Here is a 13,423-nt window from a genome sequence, read left to right as displayed (position 1 = left end):
CTGGGACTAGCTTTTGAATCTGCCACTTACAGAATAACGTATCACAGACATCTGTTCACAGTGCCCGGCCCACCCTTCGATATAAAGGTAGTTGTAAGTAGTCCGCAATCACTGAGAATATCATGGCTGCCACCAATTGAGCCCAATGGCATACTCACCAAATTTAGTCTCTACAAGAGGAGTATGGACGGAGGCAATGAAATTGATCACAATAAACAGACTATAAGTACCCAGCAAACAGATTATGAAGTGAAGAATATTCAACCTCTCATTGAGTATCAATTTTGGGTGACGGCATCCACGAGAATCGGCGAAGGACCAAATTCGAAGACCGTTAGCCAAGTGATTACTTCAAGAGGTAATATGAAAAAGAAGAATCTTTTTATTCCTAATTCTATTTTTCTAGTTCAGTTTACTATTTGTTATTCTAACAAGTTTTTTCCTCATTTTTATTCCTTATTCTATTTTTCTAGTTTTATTTACAACTTATTATATTATAATAACAATTTTGTTCCTAATTTTGATTCCTAATTCTATTATTCTAGTTTAATTCATAACCCATTATATCAACAAGCTTTTTCCTTATTCTTATTCTTAATTCCATTTTTCTAGTTTTATTTACAACTTGTTATATTAACAGTATTAACACTACTATCGTGATAGTAAATATGTTTTGTGAGTATGCCAACTTTGTTTTTGGCACAAGGCAACCTAAATTTTTTTCATTTTCACGGTTCTTACTTGCATGAACACACTAGAAGATACTTCATGGTAATCCTCATTTTCGAGATTTTTACTATGACAGTTTCATAACAATGTTTTTTATTCCAGTCCCTGCAAGAATAGTTTCATTTGGTGGCTTGGTGGTTAAACCGTGGAGAAGTTCGGTCACCTTACCCTGTGAATCAGTAGGTTCTCCAAGACGAGAATGGATCCACGCTGAGCAAGTGTTGAAAGGAGGAGCGAATCATAATCAGCAATTGCTGGATACTGGGGAACTGATTATCTCCAATCTGCAGAAGTCGGATACCGGAAATTATTCATGCCAGGTAACCAAATATTGCCTTAAGCCAGATCTGGTTGGAGACTATCCATGCCCTGAGTGTGGAAGGATCTGCAGGTCACGGTTGGGTCTCTTTAGTCACAGGAGGGCACACAGTCGCAACTAGCACTAAGAAGTTACAAGTCTGTTCGAATTTTTTTTTTTTTCTTCTTCTTTTTGTAGATTTATTCCCGGTAACGGGATACAGCAATGATGATGATGATGATGATGATGATTGTAAAGGGAGTCTAAAATATTTCTAAAATTTTTAAAAATTGAGTCTTTATTTTGCAACTTATGAATATTGAATCCGAGCGGATTATATATAAAAACAAACATGTTTAAAATGATGCTACCATAAAACATGCATACCCATTATTTGGACACAACAAATACACTGCGCAAAAAAATTAACGCACTTTATGGAAATCTAAAATTTATTCTACAACTGAAGGTGTTCTCAATGATAATTATTTTCATCAGAATTATGCATGCATATGTTATCCACTTTCAAAGGTTTTCTTCAATACAGATGTTTTTTCCCAGCAGGAATGAAAAAAAGATGATATTATCAGATTTTGAATGTACTGGCTCCATTCTAAAATCAGTTGTTCTCGATCAATTCTAGTGATCAATAGTTTTTCTTTTGTTTGATTTTCTACACTCGATCGCTATGCAACGCGAAACACGCAATTTGACCCAAGAGGAATGTGCCCAAGCGGTAGTTTTGCGAGAAGAAGGGTGGACATACACAAGAATTGCAGAAAGGTTTGGAGTTCCCATACAAGTGTGTCCAGAATGTTGCAGCGATTCAGGGAGACAGGTATGAATGTCCGAAGACCAGGACAGGGTAGACCATGGGTACAACTGCCATTCAGGAACGTTACTTGAGAGTTTCTTCGTTGAGACAACGGTTTGCAACCGCTCGCCTCCTTCGAATTCAGCTTGAGCAAACTCATGAGGTGCAAATTAGCACTCAGACAATAAGAAATCGCCTCAGAGAATATGATTTAAGGCCTCGTGTCGCGGCAAGAGGCCCAGCTCTTACCCCAGCCCATCTAAGGGCGCGTTTGGATTTTGCGAGAGAGCATATCCATTGGGAAGTGGCCGATTGGGAAAGAGTTCTCTTCACAGGTGAGTCTAGATTCTGCCTCTACCATTGTGATCGACGTTCCCTTGTAGACAGACGTCCACATGAAAGATATGCTCAGTGCAATTTCCTGAATACTACTGGTTTCGGGACAGGATCAATTATGGTATGGGGTGGAATATATTTGACTGCTCGCACAGACCTAGTGGTCGTTGATAATAGAGCTATGAATGCTGATAAGTATATAAGGAACATTCTTGAAGAGAATGTAGTGCCATTTGTCCCATACATTGGTGAAAATTTCATTTTTATTGGACGATAATGCCAGAATGGAATGGCCAGCAAGAAGTCCAGATCTCAATCCGATTGAGCAGGTTTGGGACAACCTCAATAGAAGGCTGAGAAGTTCAGAAAATCATCCAGCTACTCTTAATGACTTAGGAATCCAACTCGGAGAAATCTGGGAAGGACGAGGGGAAGGATTAGATCAGAACATTTTAAGATCACTCATTTTGAGTATGAACCGTCGTTGCCGAGCTGTAATTAACGCAAGGGGTGGAAATACCAAGATTAAATAACATATCAGCATTTCAGTATTTTGAAAATTGTTCATTTATCTTCTTTCACATAAGATGCGGTGAAATCCTGAATTTTTCTTCCATTTAATGTGTCTTGTTTCGTTCAAAACCTTCCCGAGGGAACATAAAAAATAAGTTATAAAGTCAATGTAGAGTTAAAACATTCATTAAAATTGAGATTTTCAGAATGTGCGTTAATTTTTTTGCCCATTGTAGTTGGAAATGTGTGTTATCTCATGAACGAAAAAATTTAATGATAGTAACCGATATTGCAATGAAACCAACAATATGGAATGACTTCATACTCCTACACAGTTAAATACAATTTATTATTGCTGTAGAAAAACGAACATTCACATCATAAAATGCTCAAACAGGTTGATAACGGTCAGGGATCGGATCGTATAACGTACTACCTGCTAGTACAAGTAACCCCTTCTGCCCCTATATTGTACGTGGCTAGTGCCACGAGCAGCAGCATTCTTCTACATTGGAAGCCCGGAAGCAATGGTGGTGCTCCAGTTAATGGTTTCACCCTGAGTTTCAAGAAAGAACATGATAATGTTGAAGAGGTAGCTCTGTCTCGACATGCAACCAATTATGAGTTGAAGGTACGAAATTTATGATATTCTTTATGTACTAGCTTTAACACTCGGTTTCAGTCAGGTGAAATTGTGTATTTCCAAAATAACTTATTTTTTCTTCTAGTTTTGTCTTTGTCTTTGTCTTTGTGTTATACGACTTTCCACTATTATAACTGAAGTTATCTCTCAATTTGGTTGTTCAATCCTGTTGTTGCAGGGTTTATCTTGCGGAACAACATATCACTTGTACCTGACCGCCACTAACAAGATTGGTACTTCACCTGCTAGTGATCCTTTGCAAGCTAGAACTCAGGGAAGTCCCCCAGGTGTGCCACCTTCCTCTTCTTTCATTTTTCCTAACTCAACATCTGTGATATTAAGGCTACACATCTGGCCAGACAATGGCTGTCCTATTTCATACTTCGTTCTGCAGTACCGGAAATCCATCGACTCGCAATGGACACTTGGTGAGTAAGTTTTACACCTATAGGACGTCATTTATTCAACTTTTTCTCGTTATAATTATAAATACACTCTCAAAGAATACTTCTTTAAGTAACAAAAATTAAATTTTGAACAAAAAGCAATGAAGAAAGCTCAACGCCGAAGGTGATGCTATTTCTGGTTTATCTTGTTCGCCCTCCTTGACATTAGGACTGATGCTGTCTATTGGAGGTGGTATACCAAGCTTATACCTTAACAGGGCCTGTTAAAAGACCAAATCTCAGCTTCAGAAAGTTTTATCGAAGCATTCATTAAATGGTTTTGGGAAGATATAATCTCTATGAAAGCTACCAGAAGCACCTTGCGAAAAGGTTTCTGGGCATTCATGTTAAAAGTCAGATTATCATTTAATCTAACAATATAAGCACACAGAGAATTGTGAAAAGCGCCGTAGCATATTCGACAATATCTAAAAAATGCGAATCTCTTCATAAAGTATCACGAAAAGTAAGATAAAACATTGAATCTCTGGCAAAACAAAAGTTGACATACCATCTCATAACTTTGTTGTTGATTTTCCGTTGATAAGACTTGACAATTAGCAAGTAATGAGTCGATTCATTTTCTGATTATATTTTTCTAGTGTCCAGTGCATTGAAGCCGCAGCGCAAGACATCGATCACTGGTTTGTCGTCAGCCACTCAATATATAGTTAAAGTGGAGGCACACAACGTAGCTGGTTACTCCTTTGAAGAATTTACCTTCATAACGCTCACAAAAGAAGGAGGTATGGCATTTTGTTTTACTGTCTCCAGAAATTGATATTGTTGCACCATTTCACTTTGATTGAATATGAAAAGTTCTCCTTCAAACTCCTCGCGAATATTCTCTTCAAACATCTTATGAAGCAGTTTGATATAGACGTAGGCCATCAGGAATTTTGAATCTCTATCCATCTGCGAATCTGCTCATTAAACTCCCCATGGGCCGAAAATGACGCTTAATTCACACCTGTTTTATATTTTATTTTTTCATTTATTTCTTTCGAAAAAGTTTCCATGAACTTTTCTTGAAAAGGTAAAAACAAAATTTTCCAATAAAACGCTATTGGTTTTAAATAATTGATTTATATAAAATTGGTCGGCAAGATCCATGGAAGTCTTAAGGCCGGTCCACACTACTCGTGCTCGTGCTGATGTAACTCGGATGGCTTGCGAGATTACTCGCAAGCCATCTTTCACATTAGTGAAAGATAGCTCGAGCCGAGAGACAAACGTGCAAGCCTTACGAGTGGCCCCGCTTGTTATCGTTACATCAAAAGAAAGGATCTTTATGCTCGTCGAGCCACTCGACTCATGTGGACGACGACAGGCCTGCAAATGAAGCGAATCCTCGCGGGTCAAAGCTTGACAAGCAACTGAAATAATGTGGCCCATGATAGAACGAACACGGCTGAGAGTCAGACGAACCACACCATCCTACTAGACATACTCATGACGGGCGAACACGAGTACGAGTTCGACTAGTGTGGACTGGCCTTTAGGTTCATTCCGTTCCTTACCTCTAAACGTAACATTAAAGGCCGGTACACACTACTTGTACAGTCTTGGGCTTGTCCAGTAGGCTGGTGTAGCTCGTCTGACTAGCAGCCTTGCTCGTTCTATCTTGGTCCATATTATTTCAGTTGCTTGCAGTGGCGGCTGGTCTGTGAGGGCTATAGGGCTACAGCCCCCCATACAAGAAATCAGTCCTTTTATGCTATTTACCTTCCCATACGATTTTCAATGAAAATATTACTTTCCACGGTTATTTATATAATTTATTAATGTAAAACTTTCATGCGACTCCTGCAGTTTTGTTTATTTCAATCATAATCTAGCAGTTCGTCCCTGCATGGGCGATGAATCGTGTAGCCCCGAATTCTTGCATTCGGACAGTCATTCGGCTCCAGCCGCAACTCTTCGTGTCGGTCGTTTTAAGGAGTAAAAGGGCTACGATAAAAGTAGCCCCTATCCGCTTCATTCTAGCCGCTGTCGGCTAGCGTATAAACAACCTAGCGTGCGTTCGTATTTGTTTACGTTTTCAAATCACGGCGGACAATAGTGTCAGTGACAATTTCGCGAGGCTTTCGCTGGCGGAAAAAAGCCGTATTCAACTGCTGGGTAAACCGACTCCCGATTTAAATTTAACCCAGGCAGATAAAACTCCAAAAACTTCTCAAGACAAGTGTATAACAATTGATAACGTATGGGCAAGGGCAGGATTTAGAGATTTGAAGCACCTTAATGAAAAAATTAAGAAGCATGAGCTATCTGCCAAGCATGTAAATTGTTCGACAGAATTAGCTTTTCTGGTTACGACTAATATCGCAGCTCAATTAGAATACCGGATTAATATTATTAAGCACAACGAGCTAGTTGATAAGAACAGGTATGTTTCAAAAAGAATTATAAATTGCATAAAATTTTGCGGAAAACTGTTTTTAAAATTTCATATTCTAAAAGTAGACACCTAGTGAACTAGATCACGAGCCGCCACTGGTTGCTTGTCAAGCTTTGACTCGCGAGGATCCGATTTGTAGGCTTGTCTTCGTCCCACATAACACGAGTAGGTCGACGCGAGTATAGCGATCCTTTCCTTTGATGTACCGACAACAAGCGGTGCCACTAAAGGCATAGGCTCGGAAGGCTCGCGTGCTGGTCGCACGAGTCGTGTGGAGTGTGGAGTGTGTGATTATATTGCGCTTCAGATGTTGGTGGAGGAAACGATTGAGATGTTTCAAGAGAAATATGGGCTCAATCCAAAATATCCTTCTGATTTCTTAGTTTCACCTTCATTTTCAGTCATGTGTTTTTTCAGATATACCTTCTCAACATCTTATGAAGAATAACAACGACTCAGATTCTTTTTATACAGATATTAAGATTATCCTTCCAGCTGCAGGAGCAGGAATTTTACTGGTTTTGTTAATAGTCATAATTTTATCCTACTTGAAACGTCGTAAGTATTGAAGCAATTATATTGGGCATTTTACACACTATGACTATTGAGTTCAATACTCAGAGTTCACCATTTCCGCTTTATTTCTAATATTCAGCGTATAAGGGTTAATTTTAAAAGCTAATCATTCACCAGTAATTTTTATTAGTTTCCTAATCTCTTTTATTCATTATTCATTTAATGAAGTTGGGAAAAAGTCTTACATGATAATGTTTTTGTCTGTACTGCGTTGTCTGAGTACCTACATTTTGAATACATAAAAGTTGCTACTTACTTCCGTCACCTCTAGACCGTTCAAAATAAGGAAATAACTCGGCCTCCATGTATAGTTGACCAGATTTCTGTATTAAATAAATTTTTTGAGTTATTAGAAGGAGTAAAACATATTTTAAGGGAAGTAGGAAAATCGATTGAGGGATAACGTTGCGAGAGCTTTAATTTTGTTTCGAGAAACAGAGATAAAGGGGAAGGAAAGTGCTACCTATAAGGGAATAAATTGTCTATAATTGCAATGATTCATCATTCTAGAAAGACAGAAAACAAATCCATACCTTACTCGATCAGTTAGAAGTTAGCAAATTCAGAACCTGAAGATGCATTATCTGTATTAGAAACGCTTTGTTTTTATCGACAACTTTTTTGAAGAGGGTTGATTGATTTCAAAATATTTTGCATATTATTTCGTCACAACTGACATATTTTTCAGGCAGGAATGAGGCTGCTAAAGAACGTTTGGAAAATTTGCAAAATGCAGAAGCACAGAGAGAAAGATACTATGCCACAATACATAAAGTGGGATTACAAGGCGAAAAAATACCAGGTGAGTAATTCATCATCAGTAAGGCCCGGCGCAAATAGAAACGCAGGTTGGTGAGGTGACGCAGGGTGACGCAGCTTTTTCCTGCGATGCACGTACTATCTGACAAGTCACTGTCACGCTTTATTTGCGCAGTATTGGTCTTTTCTGTGTTTTACAAAAACTCACTCTGCGTCACCTCACTAACCTGCGTTTCTATTTGCGCCGGGCCTAAAATTTTCAGAGTAGTGCAGTCGGCGTTAATTTTCTCTCTCTCGTGGTGATATGAAAAATATAATTGTGAAAATAAATAAGGGAATATTCAAGATCATTCAATTCACATTCTGTTTACATACAAACTTCATTTCGGGAAATTGATATTTTTCAACTTACTCGCTTAGACGTATATTCTAAATGTAGCATATTTTTCTAGTTGACCAAAGTGGCATTTCTTGACGTATTCTTCATTTCCAGAACCAAGCGAAGGTTATATGTTATACTTCACATACTTCACGCTATATCAAAATGAGATAGATAATAATGAAATGGATATAGCAAGAAAAGAATATAAATTCCTTTTTTCAATCAAACAATCAATTTTTCGGTTAATTGTATAAACTATTCTCAAACCTTCTGTATGTCATTTCGGTCTCATGATGAGAGGCTCCCTATATGTTGGGTCTAGAATTGGTTTTTTTTTCCTGGTGTTCATGTATAGGTAATAGGTATAATTATTTCGAAAAAAGAGACCCTTCTTCTTTTTATAAATCCTATAGTTCTCGAGATGCTCTCAGTGAGCATCGAATTTAGGACACCCTGTAAACTGAAAGCCGGTTCATGATTCCCGAACAAGCAACTCTTTTGGGAGAGATAACAGTTAATTAATGCTATACTACCCAATTGGTCATTTTACCCTAATAATTCTTCATGTCTTATCCACAGAAACATCAGAAGACATATCACCCTACGCTACTTTCCAATTGTCAGAACCCAGTACCCTTCCAGTAACAACAGCAATGCTGCACAGTTTCATGTACCATGAACATCCTATGACTGAAGGTTGTGCCTCAACCCCTCCGGCCACTTCATCAATACAGAGGAACTCTCCATACTATAATATGGTAAGTTTTGGGATTATTTGTCAAGTCTGTTGACACATAAAGATATTGGAATGTGAAGGTTCTTTACTAAAATCTCCTCTAAGGTAACTTCTCTGCAACGCGACCTTAAGTTTTTTCTTTATCGTAACTACACATGGGAGTTTAATAGAAGACTGATTTATTTGAAATGTCATGTGTGAGGCTTTGATTGTTCCATTAAATTCAGATTTATTCTCACTATAAAGCCTTTCATAATATTGATTTCGAATGTTAGGATAAGTTTTCTAAACTATTCCATCATCTGAACAGCTTCCATTCCGTCTCAGCCTTTTTGGTTAATAATAAATATTGGTGAAGTATGCTTTGAAAGAAAGAATGAAAATAAACCAATAAGAGTTTCTCGTTTTTTGAATGCATTTCATTTGAGCAGCTTCCACACTTGGTGAGTAAATGATTTCTCATTTCGTCTGATCGACGATGAACATTTGTTATACTGAAGGATAGGCTGAAGATGCTGCAAATCCACATCTTAATCATATTAAGATGGATTCTAGTATTATTTCTCACATACTAATCAATGGAATAATTATTTATTCTTCACTTCAGCAGCAGACTTCGAACCAGATAAACCAAGGTGTGAGATTCGTATCGTCTTTTGCTACAAACTAATATCAAGACTAATATCAGTATTAATCTCAAGGGTTATGCGGATATATGAAGAAATAAACTCGGTTAGTATTAAATTCAACATTTGAAGATAACAATTTTTTTCAGCAGAAATTGCAAAGTAAAGGTCACGGAAGGAGAAAAGCTGGCAGGAAAACGGACTTAGATAGTGAAGAAAGTGAGTCAGATGGTGACCAATTAACATCGAGTAGGACGGAATCGTCCAATCACCTAGATATGAAGCTCAAACACAGTAAGTTCAAAATTGTCTTGCAATGGCTAAGGCAACTTTAGTCTCTCTGACACAACAGTGCCCTCCGTCTAATTCAAGTGTTTTCCGGGTACTTTTATCAAGCAGAAATAGATGGTTCTCCTTCTCTTTCTCCCTTATATTTTCATTAGTTGGTATGTAGGTACAGGCTGTTCTACGGTGGATAGCCTATTAGACGTTAAGAGAAGTTTATACCACGTGACTTTCACGCCCTCCGTATAAGCCGAAAAGGGGGAAACACTACGAGAATGAGGGGTGTTTCCAGAACACTTAAACGATCAGTAGAAATTACGAATATTACAATAGTTTCCACTTTTGTCGAAAAGATGGCAGCACTTCACGAGCGTCTTTTTTCAATTTCGGCAGGTTTCGAATTGTAGCCAATGAAGAGACTTTTCGAGGAAAATTTTTATGGGGAAATTCATTGAAAAAATCAATTTACCTCGGAAAGTGAATTACATGAATGAACATTTGTTCTTCAATGAAACTTTCTCAATTTTTTTCTGTTTGACAAATAAAAAAATTTCTGGCTTTCGGACCTGACAAAATGATTGTATTGAATTATAATGAAAATGGTTTCTGACTTGAGATATACCTTTTTTTTTTTGAACTGACCCCTAAAACGGTGTAGACCCCTCTAAATCCCATTTTTATGCTGAAAATAGTTACGTTGGGGTTTTCGCCTATGAATTTTCTCCCTGAAATATTTTCAGACCAACGCTGCTTCTGGTTTCACCGGAAACAGCCTAATACTTTATAATTTCGAATGGCTGGCTAGAATATATCTTTGCATCGTTAGATAGCTACTTTAAATACAATTTCAACAGTATACCATAGTTTGGGTAAAAAGTCAGCGGTTTATAAGTCGATCCTTATGACAAACATGGTGAAAAATAGAAGTCACACTTTTTTGCATACCTCTGCTGAGGAAGTTTCTTTCGAAATAATATTTAGCATTTCCAGTTCTGCCAATATAAAAATCAGCATGAACTTTCTTCCTAAAATATTTTCTGCAGCTCTCGGTTAACGTAGATTCGGGTGACTTGGGACAGTCCTGTAACTTGGGGCAATTACCCCCCTTGCAGATTTCTTTGTTTCTTTCCATTTATGAGTGAACGGACAAACTTTTAAGATTGTGTAGCTTCTTTTCAGTTAGTTTAATCATTAATTCCTGTTGAGTTTGCCGTGACCAGAGCGTTTGAATTGACAGGAAAAATTAACGAATTCAGGAGAGTAAAAGCGCGTTTTTTATAGCCCATATACTTTGTAGTGTCCTATACATGTGTTTCACTTTGTTCATGTGTAATTTTTTTTTCTGGATACGTGGGATATTAGATATGTCATGAAACAAGGTTGTTTACAAATCAAACGGCAACACGGATCTCATCCATTTATTTTGTTGTTTCATAGGGTGACTTGGGACAATGCCGAATAGATACAAGCGGCGCATTGGTAGCAGGAAATATGCCAATTTTTCGCAGGATATTATTATTTACGATATTTCCATAAAGAAATCACCAAATAATGAAAGAAATCAAAGTTCCCTTGTTTTCTTCAGTTTTTTTTTACATTTGAGTTGCAATATATTTACTTTCGCTGTAATAGGGATTTATCATTTAATTTCCTTACCGAATTTCAACTAAATAATCACAAAGTGTAATTTTTCAAAACTATACACCGTCCCAAGTCACCTATTTCATTTGAGAGTTGAGAAATCAATGGATTTTAACTCATGTCCCAAGCCTCCCAACTCGGTGTGGGTGACTTGGGACAAGTATCTTTTATTTTAATTTTTTTAATTTATATCCGAATTCTGAAGCATGGTATATATCCTAATCAATAGCCTGAGTCATTTAGCATATTTGAACCTCTTTCCCACATAAAAATAGGTACCGTTTTTGAAATATGTCAAGTTGAATTTCAAAATCGTCCCAAGTCACCCGAAAAAAGCTTACTATAGTAGAATTTTTGAAAAATGAAATTGTGTTCGTTGAATGATTTTTCATTTCTTCAAGGTTATCTCTACCATGGAGCCCAATCTAGTACTTCATCGGACATATCACCAATGTGCGAACAGAAATCCTTACCGAGGAGAAACAGATCGAGGTATATGAATGCGAAAGAGTTGCATGCTCAATCAATACTAACGAAAGATAACGTCACGCGTAGGTGGCTATCTCAAGGTCGGAGCCCAACTCAGAGACAAATGCTCGCACTTACCGTTGCCGAAACGACGTTCTTGGAGAGACCGGACCAAAGTGAACAGAACACCCCTGATAGACCTGCAGAGCTGAGTGAGGCCGAATGTGACATCGACACCCTGAAAAAAATCAAACTAGGACTTCGCTCATCTCTATGGTCAAGACCAGCCAGTTCAAGTGGGCAACCTACAGATTATTCTATTGCTGTCTAGACATAATATTAATAAAATTAAATTATCGAGATATCAAAATCAAAGTTACAAATTTTATACTAAAATTCAGAGAAATTGAGTTTATAATTATATATGTATATATAAGGTTTTTGGATCAATTTTATTAGAGTTTAATTAATCAATTTCTAGGTAATACCAACCCCATAAGTACAATGTAATACAGATACAATCAGTGATGAATATTAATCAAACGATAACCCTTAATTCTCAAATCCCAATATGAAGCAGATAAATTATGGATAGTTGAATTCAGAAAAATATAGTCACTTATTGTTTTCAATTCGTTTTTTTATTTGACTGCCCCACATCATTTCTTAGGCTCAGAGACTGTGAGACGCGCTTTACGCATGTTTACAGGGAAACTTGCGAATAATGCAGAATTGATGGTGGTATTCTGCCCTCATTTTGTAAGCCAATCTGTAACTTTTCATAAGTTTACAGGAAAATTGCAATTCTGGACGTTTTTAGTGATCTGTAGCTTACAGGAATCCGTAACTTTTTAAGTAGTTCAAAAGTAACACTGCAAAGAAGATAGTTACAGGAACATTTCCAGAATTGCATCATTTTCGAATCTGTCAATAGTACACTGACAGATTGATCGTACTCACAGATGAAGAGCAGAATACAACCATAAAACATTATTACATAGAAAAGAAAAAGCACCGATACAAAATATAACATTATACTATTTCTACAGGTTTCAAATACAACTAAAAATAGTAAAGACATACTAAATTAAAATAAACTATTTCAAATAACTAAGTAACTTTTGCAGAGCCAGTGAGAAGTATTTTTAAATAGATCACTAATTAGCTTTTCTACGACTGCGCTGATATTTTAATAGACATCCGGTATTTTGGAAGTTATCATGGTAACTAATATTAGCATGTTGCTAATAAAATTGCCACCAGAGTAAGTACCAACAGTATATATTATCACATCGAATAAATGCAAAAAATAGATTCTAAATGAGAATGCAAGACCATCTCGCATCGATGCATATGGATGGTAACTTTCAGGCGCTTTGGAAACAGACAACAATTTGGATGTTTAATCAGGTTATCTCGAAAACTAGAAGAGCTCAAGCAAAACGAGCTCTTCTTTAGAAAAACAAACGGTGAGAATGAAAATTTTGAAGATAATGGTAGACGCCAAAGGGTTTAGACTTTTGACAAACCAATTTTGAAGATTTTCTCACGACTACCTGCACGGGAAAAGAAAAGCAATTTTAACTAGTTGGGCCCTACGGATTGCGGAAATCTACTATTACCTATACTTTTTTGCTTTTAAAGCTAGATCAAATTTCTGTAAGCACTATTTTGAATAAAATTTAGTGACATTCTAAAAAAGAAATGTTTCTCACTTAGATTTCGAACAATGCGATCCTCAATCATATATCCATAAATCAATATCTACAG

General features: G+C 37.0%; 1 protein-coding gene across 2 annotated transcripts in view; it reads left to right on the top strand.

Annotated features, from left to right (window-relative positions):
* Nucleotides 1–12,285, top strand: part of LOC123315854 (Down syndrome cell adhesion molecule-like protein Dscam2) — a 111,466-nt gene extending 99,181 nt beyond the window's left edge. Inside the window, exons 21-31 of one of the 2 annotated variants that reach the window (XM_044901749.1) lie at nucleotides 62–358; nucleotides 832–1,049; nucleotides 3,088–3,321; nucleotides 3,512–3,761; nucleotides 4,382–4,525; nucleotides 6,598–6,738; nucleotides 7,445–7,558; nucleotides 8,477–8,655; nucleotides 9,409–9,553; nucleotides 11,587–11,677; nucleotides 11,741–12,285. In XM_044901749.1, the coding sequence (XP_044757684.1) occupies nucleotides 62–358; nucleotides 832–1,049; nucleotides 3,088–3,321; nucleotides 3,512–3,761; nucleotides 4,382–4,525; nucleotides 6,598–6,738; nucleotides 7,445–7,558; nucleotides 8,477–8,655; nucleotides 9,409–9,553; nucleotides 11,587–11,677; nucleotides 11,741–11,984 (2,057 nt within the window). In that variant the 3' untranslated portion in view covers nucleotides 11,985–12,285. Of the gene's footprint in view, nucleotides 1–61; nucleotides 359–831; nucleotides 1,050–3,087; nucleotides 3,322–3,511; nucleotides 3,762–4,381; nucleotides 4,526–6,597; nucleotides 6,739–7,444; nucleotides 7,559–8,476; nucleotides 8,656–9,408; nucleotides 9,554–11,586 lie in introns of both variants that reach the window. The other variant, XM_044901744.1, reaches the window with a different exon arrangement.
* The last annotated feature ends 1,138 nt before the right edge of the window (nucleotides 12,286–13,423 follow it).

Source organism: Coccinella septempunctata, chromosome 1 (genome assembly GCF_907165205.1).
Source record: "Coccinella septempunctata chromosome 1, icCocSept1.1, whole genome shotgun sequence".
In the NCBI taxonomy this organism is placed as follows: Eukaryota; Metazoa; Arthropoda; class Insecta; order Coleoptera; family Coccinellidae; genus Coccinella; species Coccinella septempunctata.
Note: the sequence above shows the minus strand (reverse complement) of the source record. Positions and strands in the feature narration are given on the sequence as shown.